This window comes from Orycteropus afer, unplaced genomic scaffold, assembly GCF_000298275.1.
Source record: "Orycteropus afer afer isolate SDZICR_OR568_19922 unplaced genomic scaffold, OryAfe1.0 scaffold00024, whole genome shotgun sequence".
In the NCBI taxonomy this organism is placed as follows: Eukaryota; Metazoa; Chordata; class Mammalia; order Tubulidentata; family Orycteropodidae; genus Orycteropus; species Orycteropus afer.
In genome coordinates, this window is record NW_006921611.1 from 13,335,091 (window position 1) to 13,349,878 (window position 14,788).

The 14,788-nt window shown below is 40.4% G+C and overlaps 1 protein-coding gene across 1 annotated transcript in view; it reads left to right on the forward strand.

The window, feature by feature from the left end:
* Window positions 1–14,788, forward strand: part of AP3M2 (adaptor related protein complex 3 subunit mu 2) — a 50,143-nt gene that overhangs the window by 24,963 nt on the left and 10,392 nt on the right. Inside the window, exons 3-7 of the mRNA XM_007935020.2 lie at window positions 5,750–5,887; window positions 9,897–9,982; window positions 10,292–10,425; window positions 12,290–12,497; window positions 12,789–12,933. Coding sequence (XP_007933211.1) covers window positions 5,750–5,887; window positions 9,897–9,982; window positions 10,292–10,425; window positions 12,290–12,497; window positions 12,789–12,933 — 711 coding nt within the window. The remainder of the gene's footprint in view (window positions 1–5,749; window positions 5,888–9,896; window positions 9,983–10,291; window positions 10,426–12,289; window positions 12,498–12,788; window positions 12,934–14,788) is intronic.

A 14,788-nucleotide genomic window follows, 5' to 3' on the forward strand; every position in this document is an offset into this window, starting at 1 on the left:
AAGAGCGCTGTCTCTTTAAATATCCAAAATAGTCAAGCCGCTTTTTAAACCTTCAAAATGGTGGCGTCCTCCAGACCAGCAAAAGTCCACAGCTCAGCCCACCTTTCTCTTCACCTTCTCCGTTTGTTCCCTAGCCACCATGCACAGTCCTCGGTGCAGTCCCTGGCTATCAGGGTGATTTTTAGGTTAATTCTTAAGTCCTACCACCACAGTAATCTGCGAGAGCACTGTCTCTTTAAATATCCAAAACAGTCAAGCCGCTTTTTAAACCTACAGAATGGCGGCATCCTCCAGATTGGCAAAAGTCCACAACTCAGCCCACCTTTCTCTTCACTTTCTCTGTTTGGTCCCCAGCCACCGTGCACAGTCTGTGCAGTCCCTGGCTAGCAGGGTGATTTTTAAGTTAATTTTTAGGTCCTGCCACCACTCGGTATTGTCCAAGCTGTTTGTGCCATCAGGGGCGTTCAGGTCCCTGCCAGACCGCAGCTCCATATGTCTCCTTTTTTGGTATTTTCACGGAAATTCTTCTGCTAGTTGGGTTTAGTCTACTTCTGTATCCTTCCCTTCAAGGCTCAGCGGTCCAAGATTATCTTCTATGTCTGTGTCAATTGGTTTCCCTTTTCTTTGTTGAAGAGGGTCTGTGCAGTCCTTCTGCCTAGTCAGCCATCTTGCTGGAACTCTAAGGTGTGTTTCTTGTAAGCAATATATTGATGGGTCATATTTTTTTTATCCATTCTGCCACTATCTGTCCTTTGACTGGTGCAGTTAGCCATTTACATTTAGTGTGATTATTGATAGATATATCTACTTTCATTTTGTTTTGCTGTTTTTGTGATGTTGATGTTTTCTTTATTCCACTTAGTTCTCTGTGCTTTTCGTTTATGAATTGACCTTTCATTTTCTTTGTTTACAGAATCTTTTTGATTTTCTTCTTTATTTTGGTGAGTAGGTTTATTAATTTTCTTTGTGGTTACTCTAAGATTTACCTTTATCTTACAAAAAAGGCATAGGGCAAACTCCTCTGACCTTCTTTCTCTAACTTCACAAGGGGGAGAGAGAAAGATCAACAGTAGCAGCCCAGAGCTGATTCCCATGTAAGGTGAGAGTCAGACATGCTGTCAACCTCCAACCTTTTTACCAATTCTGGAACCAACTATTCATCTCATAGCACTCTCTACTACTCTACTGGTTTTGATAATTCATTGCAGTAGCCACACAGAACGCACAGACAACATTCATGATTATGGGTTTTACTAGGGAAGTAACAGGTTTCAGTTCGGGTTCGGGACAACTTAGGATACAATTCTTCAATTAGGACAGCCTCTCCTCAGCCATGTCCATAGGTGGGCTCCTCTGGCTGTTGGCCTCTAGGCCTGGCCTCTGCCCAGCTCAGGCAAGTGTTACAAAGCTCTTCGAGCTCTGCAGATAGGTACACCCCACTCTGCCAGCAAGCCTCCTGCCCAAAGGCATTCAGCCTTCTTGCTGAGCAAGCCCACCACTCTGTCTGGTGAAGATCTCTTGGTTTATTGCCACTGTCTCTCTGCAAGGAGGTCCAGCACAGGGATCTCAGGTCTAAGGATGCACTCCACTTCTGGATACTCTTTCTGTCTTTATAGTAGTGAGATTTTCCTTTCTGCCTCTGGGATAGCTCATTGTAAGCCTAGCAGAATGACAGAACTTAGCAGTTCCATGTTAACGTTTCATGCACTTTACTTCCATGGTCCCACTCCCATAGAGGTGCTGTGGTAGTTATGGTTATGTGTCAACTTGGCTTGGCCATGATTTTGAGTGGCTTGGCAACTGGATGTAGTTAATCCTCATGAAGAGATTGGATGTAAGTGTAATCATCTTTAGGGTGGAATCTGCTGTAAGCAGCTAATTAGTTGAATGGGAGTTGCCTTTGGTATGTGGCCTCCTTCCAGTATGTATGGAGAAGCTTTGGGAAAGGTCTCTAGCTTTTGGACTTATTTTAGATCCTGCTCTTGGCCTGCCATCACCCCCAGTTCCTGAAGTAGAATCAGTGGCCTGCTGATCTTGAGATTGTTGCCTGTGCAGCCCATGAGCCCGCAATCTGCCATTTTACCTACTGATTGTGGCTTTGTTAGCCTCAGCAGCCTATAGCAGTGTGAGTCAGGAGAATCCTCCAGCTTGGTCTAATGGACCTGAAACAAGAGGCAGAGCTGAAGCCCAAGACTGAGAGGCCTCCACCCAATATCCAGAGAGAGAAAGTCTTCCCTAAGAGCCAGTACTCTTAACTTGGACTTCTAGCCTCGTCTTCTTCTAGAGCCAACACTTTGAATTCCAACTTCTAGCTTCCTAAAGTATAAGAGAATAAATTTCAGTTTGTTAAAGCCATCTACTTATGGTATTTCTGTTGTAGCAGCACTAGAGAACTAAGACAGGTGCCATGTGCCTTATTTACATTATTAACAAGCTATCCAGTCCCCTTGGCAGGCCACAAAGCATCTCACATTTGTGTAGTCCCAACTTTCTCTCATAGGAGAAGAGCCATACCAAGTAATTCACTGTACCACAATCTTCTTAAATTTAAAACAATCTATTCTTAATATGCCTGACTTCCTCTCCATATGGAAGTTCTGTTACCACACTGTTCCCCCTTTTTGTCTGAAGTTGTCAATTACAAATTGACATCTCTGTGTCCTTGTTTTCATTTTTCTAGCTTTATTTTACTTTTAAGATTTCTGTATTGTTGGTATCTGGGTAATGCAGCCATACATTTTAATCTCAGGTTGTCTTGTGCCATTGGTTTTCTGTCTTTAATATTTCTTTTAGGGTTTGTCTGGTTTTTACAAATTCTCTTAATTTCTGTTTATCTGGAAATGTCCTAATTTCATTATTGTATTTGAAGGACAGTTTTGCTGGATATGTGATTCTTCATTGGTAATTCTTATCCATCTGGGTTTTATGTATGTCATCTCATTGCCTCCTGACTTGCATGATTTCTATCAAGAAGTGACAGCTTATTCTTATAGTTGTCCCTTTGTAGTTGATATTAGTTTCTCACAAGCTGCTCTCAGAATTCTTTGTCATTGGTTTTGAAAAGTTTGATTATAATATGCCTTGGTGACTTTCTTTTGTAGTCTGTCGTATGAGAGTTTCATTGATCTGCTTGGATAGAAATCTTCTCTTTCATATTAGAGAAGTTTTCTGCCAGCAAATCTTCAAAGATTCTCTCTCTGCTTTCACTTGTTTTCTCCCGTTCTGGAATCCCAATAAGGTATAGATTATTTGTCTTGATACTATGCCACATAACTCTTTAGGCTTTCTTTATTTTTCTTCTTTCTTTTTTCAGATTGTTCCTCAGTCAAATTAGTATCAAGGGATTTGTTGTCTATTTCGCTAATTCTTTGTTCCATTGATTTATTCTACTTCTTTCTCCTTATATTGAGTTATCTATTTCTAACATTCTGTTGTTAATCTTCTGGGTTTCCATTTGCTGTTTTTGTATGGTTCTTAACTGTCTGCTTATTTTGTCATTTTGTTCTTGTATTGTTTTCCTGAATTCTTCTAGAGTTTTCTCTCGGTTTTCCATGATCTCTTTTAGGATCCTATATATATACCCACCAGCCACTCCTCGGAAGGAAGGTTGGGCAATCCTACTTCCGTAGTGATACTGCCTCGGAAACCCAAGGAGGGGTTGCTATGAGTCGGGTTTGACTCGATGGCACATAACAACAACAACAACAATATATAAGTATTTTGAATTCCTTGGATAGTTCCATTACCCTGTCTTTCTCAAGAATGTTTTCTGGCTCATTATTTTGGTCACTTGCTTGAGCACTCTTGTCTTGTTTCTTTGTGTGATTTGATAATGTCTTTTGTCTCTGAGATATTAAGATGTTATTTGATTGATTGATTGATGTGTTTGTGTGCTTTATCCTGGTTTTGTTTTGCTTTGATATATCCAAGTTAGCGAAGTAGGTATGCTACATTTGTTGGTAGTCTCTCAGCACTGGAGCTTTTACCACCTGTCTCTTGAGTGGGCACGGCAGTGACTGGTAGTGTGAATGTGGATCTCTGCTACTGGTTGTGTAGGGTGGCTTAGTGTGGGCTGAGTGGGCATTGGCCACTGTTTGTTGTTGGTCCAGTGGCACTCATCAAGTGGGCAGAAGCTAGGTATGGTGAGTGTGTCAGGTAAGTGGGGGTGTGGGAGTATGCTGTCCTTTGCAACTCACAGGTTCACCAGGCGAGGTGCAGAATTGAGTGGGCAGGGTTGCTGGAACAGTCCTGCACCACTGGGGGCGGGGAAGAGCACCAGGTAGCAGTGGGTCAGGTGGACAGGGTCAGAGGAATGGTTCTGTGCCACTTGGAGGGGTGGGGAGGGGCCACCATGGCTACTGCTGCTTGGCAGGTGGGTAAGAGAAGGAATGGCAGATGGGGCTGGGTTGCAGGCTGAAAAAAGGGGCTCAAACTGTAGTCCTAGGCTGTTGAGGCTGTAGGGATAGGGGAGGTTGTGCCTCTAGTTATCAGGACTGTGGGGGTAGGGGGCGTGTCCTCCTCAGGTCACTGGGCAAGATCGTCTGGGCACTTCCTGTTAGATGCAGTCAGCAATTGAGACCCGGCCTTGCTCAATGCAAGGAGGGCAGAAGCCGCCTGTAGTCCATTTTGGTTGGGAATCCATTGCTTCATGCACACCAGCCATCCCAATGGGCAGGGACCACTGCTCTTGAGTAACCTTGCTTCTGAATTCTAGCTCCCTTCCTACTGTATGGACACCAGGAGCTGTGGAATTCTTGTCCTCCTTCCTGTGCTTAGATTTGGATCATGTTCACTTACTTTGCTTCTCTCTGGCTGTGTCTGCTCAATTTCTCTGTTTCTTATTGGGGATGCTATGACATTACTTTCCGAATGTGCTCTTCATCCAGGATCATTACTGGCTTTGTTTTGAGATGGCTATGCTGAGCCAGGATGGCTGGCAGAGTTCCTCTGCTCCAAGTCCCTCCTTGTTTGCTGTATTCATTCAGTTTCTCCTTCCAATAGATGTTCAAGTTAATTCTTTATATTTCCTTTTGATGTTCAGGCTTCTAGTATTGTCATCTACATCTGTTTCACTTGGTTTTTCAGGTCTTTGCTGCAGAGGGATAGCATATTGTGTCTCACTAAGCTGCCGTCTTGACTCCTCCCAATATTTCTTTCTTTAGAGTAAAAAATATTCAGGAAATGGAAAGTGGGAATTGAAATTAAGTTAATTATAATAGTTCATATTTTCAGTACAGAACTCAAATTAAAAAATATATTTTTATGTCTTTGGGGAAAAACAAGTCAAGAAATGTATCAGTAGCTCTCTTGGACACGGAAAAATATGGATACATTTTTAAATCTAGCATAAATATACCTAAGACACCACCTTGAACTAGAATGCTGTTTTTACACATGAAAATTTTGTGTCAATATGGCAATTACCATTCCTACTGAAAGCCAATACATTATTTAAACTGCAAGCTGTTGTGGAATTTGAGAAGCCAAGTTCAGGTTACTTTCAAAGCCAAAACATGGTATTGCTTTCTCAGGTAACCTTCATCCTGCTTGAGGAGACAGACTAGATGGCAACAAGGTTTGGTTTTTTTTTTTACCCCCCCATATAGGTTACCCTATATGGAAGCTGCGAAAACTTATCTTCAGTTTGAATAATTCTTCAGCTGAATGCATGGGTAGTGAGAGCCTAGAAGTGTTCTATGGTCATTAGAATCAAATTGGAATTAAAGTACAATAATGCTAATTGTCTTAGGAAGCACCAATGTGGGTGACCAACTTCCCACTGGGCAGCTGTCAGTGGTGCCTTGGCGACGGACTGGGGTGAAATATACCAACAATGAGGCATATTTTGATGTGATTGAAGAAATTGATGCCATCATTGATAAATCAGGTATGTGCTTTTAATCATTTTTTGGAGCTCTGAAAATAGAGGCTCCTTTCATGTAGTATTGGTTAGTATAAAAATTGTGTCCCATTCAAGAACTTTCATTTTAATTTAGTGCCTACTCAGTGTCACAGTGTTAGGCACTGTGAATAGATTTTAATAATATGATGCAGACCAATGTTTATCTTATACTTGTTTTATTGATCTTATTATCTTGAATGAAGAAGAGACATAAAAACAAAAGTCATTCACTCATTGATTAGATTTCCTTTTTGAATGTATTTTACCCTTGATTCTTTCTTACCTTTTAATTGTAATTTGGGTGAAAATTTGCAGAGCAAAATGGTTTTCCATTCAATAATTCACAGACATTATCCGTGACATTGATTACAATCCCCATAATGTAACAGCACTCTTCCCAGTTCCTCCCTGTGTTTATCATTTCCGTTTGTCCTTCTTTCCTATGCCTTCCTGCCTTCTGAGTTTTATCCCTGGGCAAATGCTACCCTTTTGATCTCACAAGCTTGATTGTTCTAAGGAGTATGTATCTCCCTGCTGTTATTGTTCATCTGATAAGCCTGTCTCTCATTTAGCTAAAAGTTGAGCCACAGGGGTGAATTCTGTTCCAGGCCTGAACGATGCCTAGGGGCCCTAGTCTCAGGGCTTCTACCAGTCTCTGTCATACCGCTAGGCCTGGTCTGCTTCGTGATTTTGAATTTTGTTACACATTTTTTCCCTATTCTATCCAGGACCTCCAATTGTGATACCCGTTAGAGTATTTACCCCTGATTGTAATGGCAGAACTAAAGTTGTAAATCACTAAAATTTAGGGAGCCTTCTTTTCTATCTATTCTGAATTAGGTGAATATGACTATAAGTTTTATAGTTTTGGAATTTGTAGAACGTTCTCTTCACATTAGGGAACTCATTCATTCAACAAATGTTTATTGACAACACGTGGTGGGCCATTTTTTTTTCTTTTTCTTTTTTATTGTGATTTGGGTGAAAATTTACAGAGCAAATTCACTTTCCATACAGCATTTCACATACACTTTGTCTCATGACATTGACCACAGTTTACCACAATGCAACAGCTCTTCTTCCACTTCCTCCCGACAGTCACCTCTTCCCTGTGTCCGTCGCTCCATGCACCCCTGCCCCCTGAGCTGTCTCCCTGTGCATAAATAGCCCATCTTTCTCCCATGATTGTTCTCTCCAAGCAGCGTATTACCTCAGGTAAATGTTCAACTCCTATGCCTGTCTTTTGCTTGGCTGGAAACCACAGGTGTGGGTTCAATTCCAGACCTGAAGGGCAGCTAGGGGCCATAGTCTCAGTGGTTCCACCAGTCTCTATCAGATTGGCAAACCTGGTCACCCCCTTTTTTTTTTCCCCAAATGCTTTTGAGTTTTGTTCCACATTGTTGTCCCTCTCTATCTGGGGTCTCCTACATAGATCTCCCTCCGAGTGGTTGACAGTGGTAGCCGGGCGCCATCTAGTTTTTCTTTTCTCATAGTTGTATAGGCTAGCTTGTGATTCTTTTTTTTTTTTTCTTTTTTTAAATTTTATTTTGATTTGGGTGAAGATTTACAGCGTAAATTCACTTTTCATACAGCAGTTCACATAATATACTTTGTCTCATGTCATTGACCGAAATTTACAATGCATCTGCTCCCCTCCCACTTCCTCCCCATAGTTACCTCTTCCCAGTGTCCATCCCTCCATACTCTTCTGCACCCTGAGCTGTCTCCCTGTGCATAAGCAGCCCTTCCTTCTCCCATGGTTGTTCTCTCCAGGGCATGTGTCTACTTGAGGTAAATGTTTAATTCACATGCCTGTACTTTGTTTAGCTGGAAACCACAGGTGTGGCTTCAATTCCAGACCTGCAGGGCAGCTAGGGGCCATAGTCTCAGTGGTTCCACCAGGCTCTATTGGACCAGCAAACCTGGTCTGTGGTGGGCCATTTTATGATGAATAAGACACAGTCTGTAGCTACAGGAAACTTTAACTTAAAGTCTAGTGAGGGACACATAGGTGAAGCATGAGAGAGTTGCCCCATCCACCCTGAGCAAAGATACAGAGAAATGATAGGTTATAGTTCATTAGTAGAATGAATAGAAGCTATTAAAAGTGACATAGATTTTTGGGAGGTGCTCTGGTAATGTAGAGCCTATGACACTTGACTGCTAACCAGAAGGCTGGTGATTCAAACCCACCAGCCACTCCTCAGAAGGAAGTTTGGGCAATCTACTTGCATAGTGATACTGCCTTGGAAACCAAAGGAGGAGTCACTATGAGTCGGGTCTGACTTGACACACATAACAACAACAACAGATTTTTTGGGGAAAGTATGTGCAAACACTCTAGGGAGAGAGTAACGTATTGTTAGGAAATAAAGTAGTTCAGTATGACTGAATTGTGTGGGGTAAAAAAGAGGAAAAGTAAGTGATGTCACTCACAAACTAAGTAGATATAGAAGCTTTTCATATTAGCCCCAAACTGGAAATGATCCAAATGTCCATCAACAATGGAAAGGATAAATAAATGCTGATATGTTCATATAATGGTGTACTATCAAGTAATTTAAAAAAATGAACTGATAAATCCAACAACGTGGATGAATCTCACAATGTTGAGCAAAAAAAAATCCAGATGCAAAATATTATATACAGTGATTACATTTATATTGAAGTTTAAAAAAGTCATGACCTAATCTAAGGTAATTGAAGTCAGAATAATGGTTACTTTTGGGGGAGGTAGATTAACTGGGATGAGGCAAAGGGAGCATGCTGAAAATATTCTACATTTTGATGTGGGTAGTATTTACACAGGTGTATAATATTTTAAGATTCACTTAAGGTTTTTGCATTTTATTGTAAGTGAAAAAATACAAACATTACCCTAGATGGCCAGATCATGAAGAGCCTTGTAGGCCATTTTAAGGAGGGCAGTTGGGAGTGATTGAAGAGTTTTAAACTGAGGAGTAACTTGATTAGACTTGCAGTTCAGAACTATCATTTTGCTGTATTATAAAAAGTAGTTTGAAGAGAGATAAGACTAAAGGCAGAGAAAGCAGCTAGGAGACTGTTGGTGAAATCCAGGCACAAACTATAGATGTCTGTCTGGTGAGGATGGAGAGGAATAGATAGATTTGAGAGGTATGTCATTAAAAAAGGAATTGATAATTGAATATGGAAACTAGAGAAGTGTTTCTGGCTTATAGGCAACAGGATAGATGGTGTATCATCATGGTAGTATAGGAAACTGGAGGAAAAGGCCCAGGAAGTAAGATAATTTGCTTTTTGGCACATGGAATTTGAAGTGCCTTAGTGACATCTACCTGGAGAGAGATGCTCATTAGATAGGAGTGACAGTGAACTGAAAATAAGATTAGGAAAGAAATCGCTGTAATTGAAAACCTTGGGAAGCAAGCAGGATAACCCAGGAAAAGTGTGTAGAGTGAAAAGAAAAGTCAGACTGTGAAAAACCATAGGCATTTAAGAGATGTCCACAGAAAAAAGAAACCTGCAGAAGACATTGACGAAGAGGAGCTGCGAAAACAGGAAAACTAGCAGAGATCAGGAGAAACGGTTGGCTGTGGAAAATGCTACAGAGAAGTCCTATAGGGTAAAGACCAAAAGTCTCCATCCAGCTTAGCAGCAAAGCTAACTGACATTGGGGAAAGCAGTTACTGAGAAGAGATTTTCTGAACCATTGGTTGAGATAATGATGTTCTGCTTGATTCTGGTACTGGATTGAAAACTCCTTTAGGTTAATAACTATGTCATTAATCTTGTCCCCACTACTTCATCATAGTATCTCATACTTGATATGCAGTTAATAAATGTTTGGAAGGATGAATAGATGGATGGACTAGATAAATGGGTAGATGGATGGAAGAAAAAAAAGGAAAGAAGTTAGTTGGGAAGGAAGGAAGTTGGGAAGAAGGGAGTTGGGGAGAGCAGAGAAATGTTCTGTAATCTCTTTACCGTCTGTTTTGTCTTACTTCTGTCTCAGGTTCCACGATTACTGCTGAGATCCAGGGAGTGATTGATGCATGCGTCAAGCTGACTGGAATGCCAGACCTTACACTTTCCTTCATGGTACAGTCCTAGGCCAGAGATTTAGTTTTGGGGATGGGAAATGAAATGCTTCTGGAAAGACAGAGTAGTGAGAATGGAATGAAGCAAGAGAGAATAGTTTAAGGACAGCCACAAAGCTTACGTCAGGCTTGAATTTTTTGGAAATAACTGAAGAATTTGTATCTGTGTGTGTCTGTGTGAGGTAGAAAATTTTTCTTAAATAACTGCAGAATATGTATGTATGTTTTAATAAAAACAGCACCTAAGCTACTTTCCTGAAAAAAAGTATGAATGTTTAATTCCTATTTCTGTCCTTGTTGGTAACTATAGAACCCCAGGTTGTTGGATGATGTCAGCTTCCATCCCTGTGTTCGTTTCAAGCGCTGGGAATCTGAACGTATCCTCTCTTTCATCCCTCCTGATGGAAACTTTCGCCTGCTCTCTTACCATGTCAGTGCACAGAAGTAAGCAGCCCTTAAAATTAAGAATGGAATCTGTATTATATGTATGTGTGTGTAAACAATAGCCTCTAGTGAGCTAGAGCTCAGGCTCTTACCTGGATTCATTCTGCAGCTTCCATCCTTCCTGATGGGCATCTGCAGGTGAGCTGCTTAAGCGCTCTGTGCTTGTGTTCTTATGGATGAATTGAAAATGATAAAAGTACCTTGTTGCAAGGACTAAATAACAAAGTAAGTGCTTATAAGTTTACTCTTCTTTTTTTATTATATGTCTAAATGAGAACATTTTTTTCTTAAATAAGAATCTGAGCACACCTGTATTCAGTCCCTGCTGACCCAAAATAAGCATTAAAGTATGCTGTGACAACCTATATTTTTTTGCAGTTAATTTTTGGTCTTGAATATTTAATTTGGAGATCTAAGCACTTTTGGAAGCAATGTTGTATAGTAGAATAGAAGGTCTGCAGTCTTATGAGAACCAGGAAACCTCAGAGCTACCAATACCTTCCTGTGTGATTTGGAATAAATATTTTAGAAAAATAACCCAAGTGATTAAAAGCAAGGGCTTTGGAAGTAGATTGCCTGGACTTAAATTCGAGCTTCTGTATATAATCCATGGATTTGGGTATGTTACTTAACCTCACTATTCATCTGTCAAATGGGACAATTGTTGTTAAGGTGTCATCAGAGTACAACCCTATGTACAGAAGAACAAAACATTGCTCAGTCCTGTGCCATCTTCACAGTCATATTACTATGTTTGAGTCCATTGTTGCAGACACTGTGTCAGTCCATCTCTTTGAGGATCTTCCTCTTCACTGACCCTCTATTTTACCAAGCATGATGTCCTTCTTCAGGGACTGGTCCCTTCTAATAACATGTTCAGAGTATGTGAGATGAAGTCTCACCATCCTTGCTTCTAAGGAGCATTCTGGTTGTACTTCTTTTTTTTCTTTAATTTAACTTTCATTGTGGTGAAAACATACACAACAAGATATTTGTCAGCATAACAGCTTCCACATTTACACCTCAGGGTCATTGATGACTAGTTGTACTTCTTCCAAGACAGGTTTATTCAGTATTATTCATGGTATATTCAGTGTTCTTTACGAACACCATAAGTCAAAGACATCAATTCTCCTTTGGTGTTTCTTATTCATTGTCCAGCTTTTGTATGCATATGAGATGATTGAAAATATCATGGCTTGAGTCTCTTTAGTCCTCGCATTAAGTTATGCTATGAAAATGGGACAATAGCAGTACCTATTGCATAATTATCATGAGGACTCAATGAGATAATAGATATAAAGCACTTAGCATATGACTGGCACACAGGAAGTGCTCAGTAGATACTAGGAATTGTTACTCTTTTAGTGTTATTCTCTGATTTCTCTATTTCCTCATTTGTCAAATCTTGACAACCTACCCTACATCACAGAGTTTTTGTGAGGATGAGATGAGGTCAGGTAAAAGCACTCATAACAAATTAAAAGTTCTGTGATTTATAACTCTCCCGAGTACATGTAATTTAGTCTCATGTCACAAGTTTATAAATTACAACATAAAAATACAGTGACTCCTTGTTTTTGTTCATAGTGCCTTATAGTAGGTTTAGTATACTCTTTGATTTTGTGGATTTTATTCAGAGTCATTAGAAGAGTTGGTTTGCTCACTAGACAACATCTTAGCTTTGCAAAAAAAAAAAATTAAGGATTACTATTTTTATTTCTTTATTATTTAAGATAAAAAGTAAGGAAGTAGATAAGGAAGAAAAGGCTGCCAAGGGAAAAAAAGAAAGTAGGATGTAAAAGGGAAATATTGCCAAATACAGCACATTAATGAAATGAACTTATGTTTCTGTCTCTTCCAGTCTGGTTGCAATTCCAGTGTATGTCAAACATAGTATCAATTTCCGGGACAGTAGTTCACTTGGACGCTTTGAAATAACAGTGGGACCCAAGCAGACTATGGGAAAGGCCATAGAGGGAGTGATCGTCACCAGCCAGATGCCGAAAGGGGTCCTGAATATGAGCCTCACTCCATCTCAGGGGATGCACACATTTGACCCAGTTACAAAGGTAGGGGGAATAAGCAAGAAGTTTTCAATTGCTGATGTTAAGGAAAATAATTCTGCAGGTACTCTACATATAGACTTTATACCTTGTTTGGAAGGGGGATCAAGCAAATGGACATTGTTCTGACTCCTTTGAGATGACATGGTAACAAATAGTTTCCTCTGTTGAAAAGTACACTAGTGATAGCATGTAATGTTGTGAATAAATAGCCTTGAAGCTAGACTCAACCACCTCAAATGAATGGTTCCAATTATTGTATTGGAAAGACTACATTTTCTTTTTTTTCCTTTGAAGATGCTGTCTTGGGATGTAGGGAAAATCAATCCCCAAAAGCTACCAAGTTTGAAGGGGACCATGAGTCTTCAGGCTGGAGCTTCCAAGCCAGATGAGAACCCCACAATTAACCTGCAGTTTAAGATCCAGCAACTGGCCATTTCTGGTAAGTGACCCACAGCTCCAGTGACTTTAAAGAGATAATTATGGTAATGGCTTTCTCAAATACAGCAGGGACATCAGAAAGCCTTCTAAGGGCTCCCTATTTGCAAAGGTTTGGTTTCATTTTTGTTATTGTTAGTTGCTTTCAAGTAGGTTTCCCTTGGTTTCATTACCTGATTGATATGCAATCTTTAGTAAAATCTTTTCCAGCACATTTTCTGGACAAAGTTTACTTTGAAGTTGGCCAGAGTAACCTGAATAAAAGTGACTAGGACACAAATGAAAAAAAAAAAAAATTGATAGATCAAAGTGTTCACAGGCAGGTTCCGGCAAGATGGTGGACTAGGCAGAAAGACTGAACAGACCCTCTTCAACAAAGAAAAGGGAAACCAATAACACAGACACAGAAGATAATCTTGGACCCCTGAGCCTTGAAGGGGAGGCTATAGAAGTGAACTAAACCCCAACTAGCAGAAGAATTTGCATGAAAATACCAAAAAAGGAGACATACGGAGCTGCAGTCTGGCAGCGATCCTGAGCAATCCTGACAGCACAGACTGCTTGGAGATTCCTGAGTGGTGGTAGGACCTAAGAATTAACCTAAAAATCAGCCCTGCTAGCCAGGGACTGCACAAAGGACTGCTCTGGTGGCTGGGTGAAGGTGAAGAGAAAGGTGGGCTGAGCTGTGGACTTTTGCCGGTCTGGAGGACACAACCATTTTGAAGGTTTAAAAGCAGCTTGACTATTTTGGATATTTAAAGAGACAGTGTGCTCGCAGATTCCTGGAGCTTAAGAACATGTTCTGCTTTCCAGCAACCCCAGGGTCACTCCGGATGTGCAAGACTGAAAAGGTATCACATACTTCTTGTTACTTTTATACCCCACACCCGCTTGGTGAAGGGAGGTGTGGCCATCCCCCACTCCCACCTACCTTCTGGGCCCACAGGAACTCCATCACAGTCTCTGTGCTCAGACGGAGCCTGGATGCCCTGCCCTGTCCTCCACCAATTTTTTTTTTTCTTTATTGCTTTCTTTTTTCTGGTGATTAGTTTGCTTGTATTTGTCTGTTTTAAAACAACTATTATTGTTAATTATTTTGTCCTTTTTACTATTATTCTTAATCTTCCCCTCCCAGGTCCTAGTTTTCAGCATTTTTTTTACCCGGTTCCTGGTGGAAATTTTTATTTTTTTTTAATTTAAGTGTCTCCCCCCCCCCTTTTTTTAACCCTGTTCCTTGTTTTTCTTTTTGCATTTTTACCATTTTTTTTCTTCATTATTCTCCTTCTCAACTTTTTTTTCTCTTAGTGCCTTATCCCCAGATATTGCAGGTTTTCTTGTTTTTTCTTCTCCTTTTTCCCTTTTTTCTTTTTTTGGTTACTGTTCCTATGTAATTACATGGTGTGTTTTTTGTCCATGTGCTTTAAGTTTTTTGATGGTTATTCAGTTGTAATTTGTGTCTAACTAAGTGGGAGACAACAGCAGTCCACATAAGACACAACTACACCCACACCACCTGCAATTTCACTTACTGAGCGAGAGCCACTCACTCCTTCTCCACCAATGGGCCAACAATAAAAAACCACCAAGAAGAGCCTGAATCACCCTTGGCTGCTCTTCACAAACAATTAACAGAGATATAAATACAACAAGGCCACGATGCCACAGAGACAACAGACCATCACAGTCCACACAAAGAAGCAGGATAAAGTGGTAGGAACAAGGGATCAGGATACAGACCCAGAACACATCCCTGAGGAAGAAGCAGCATTGGAATTCTCTGATAAGGAATTCAAAAGAATTATCTTTAGGTATCTTCAAAGGATTGAGAGACAGACCAAAGAAAACACAGAAAAAAACTT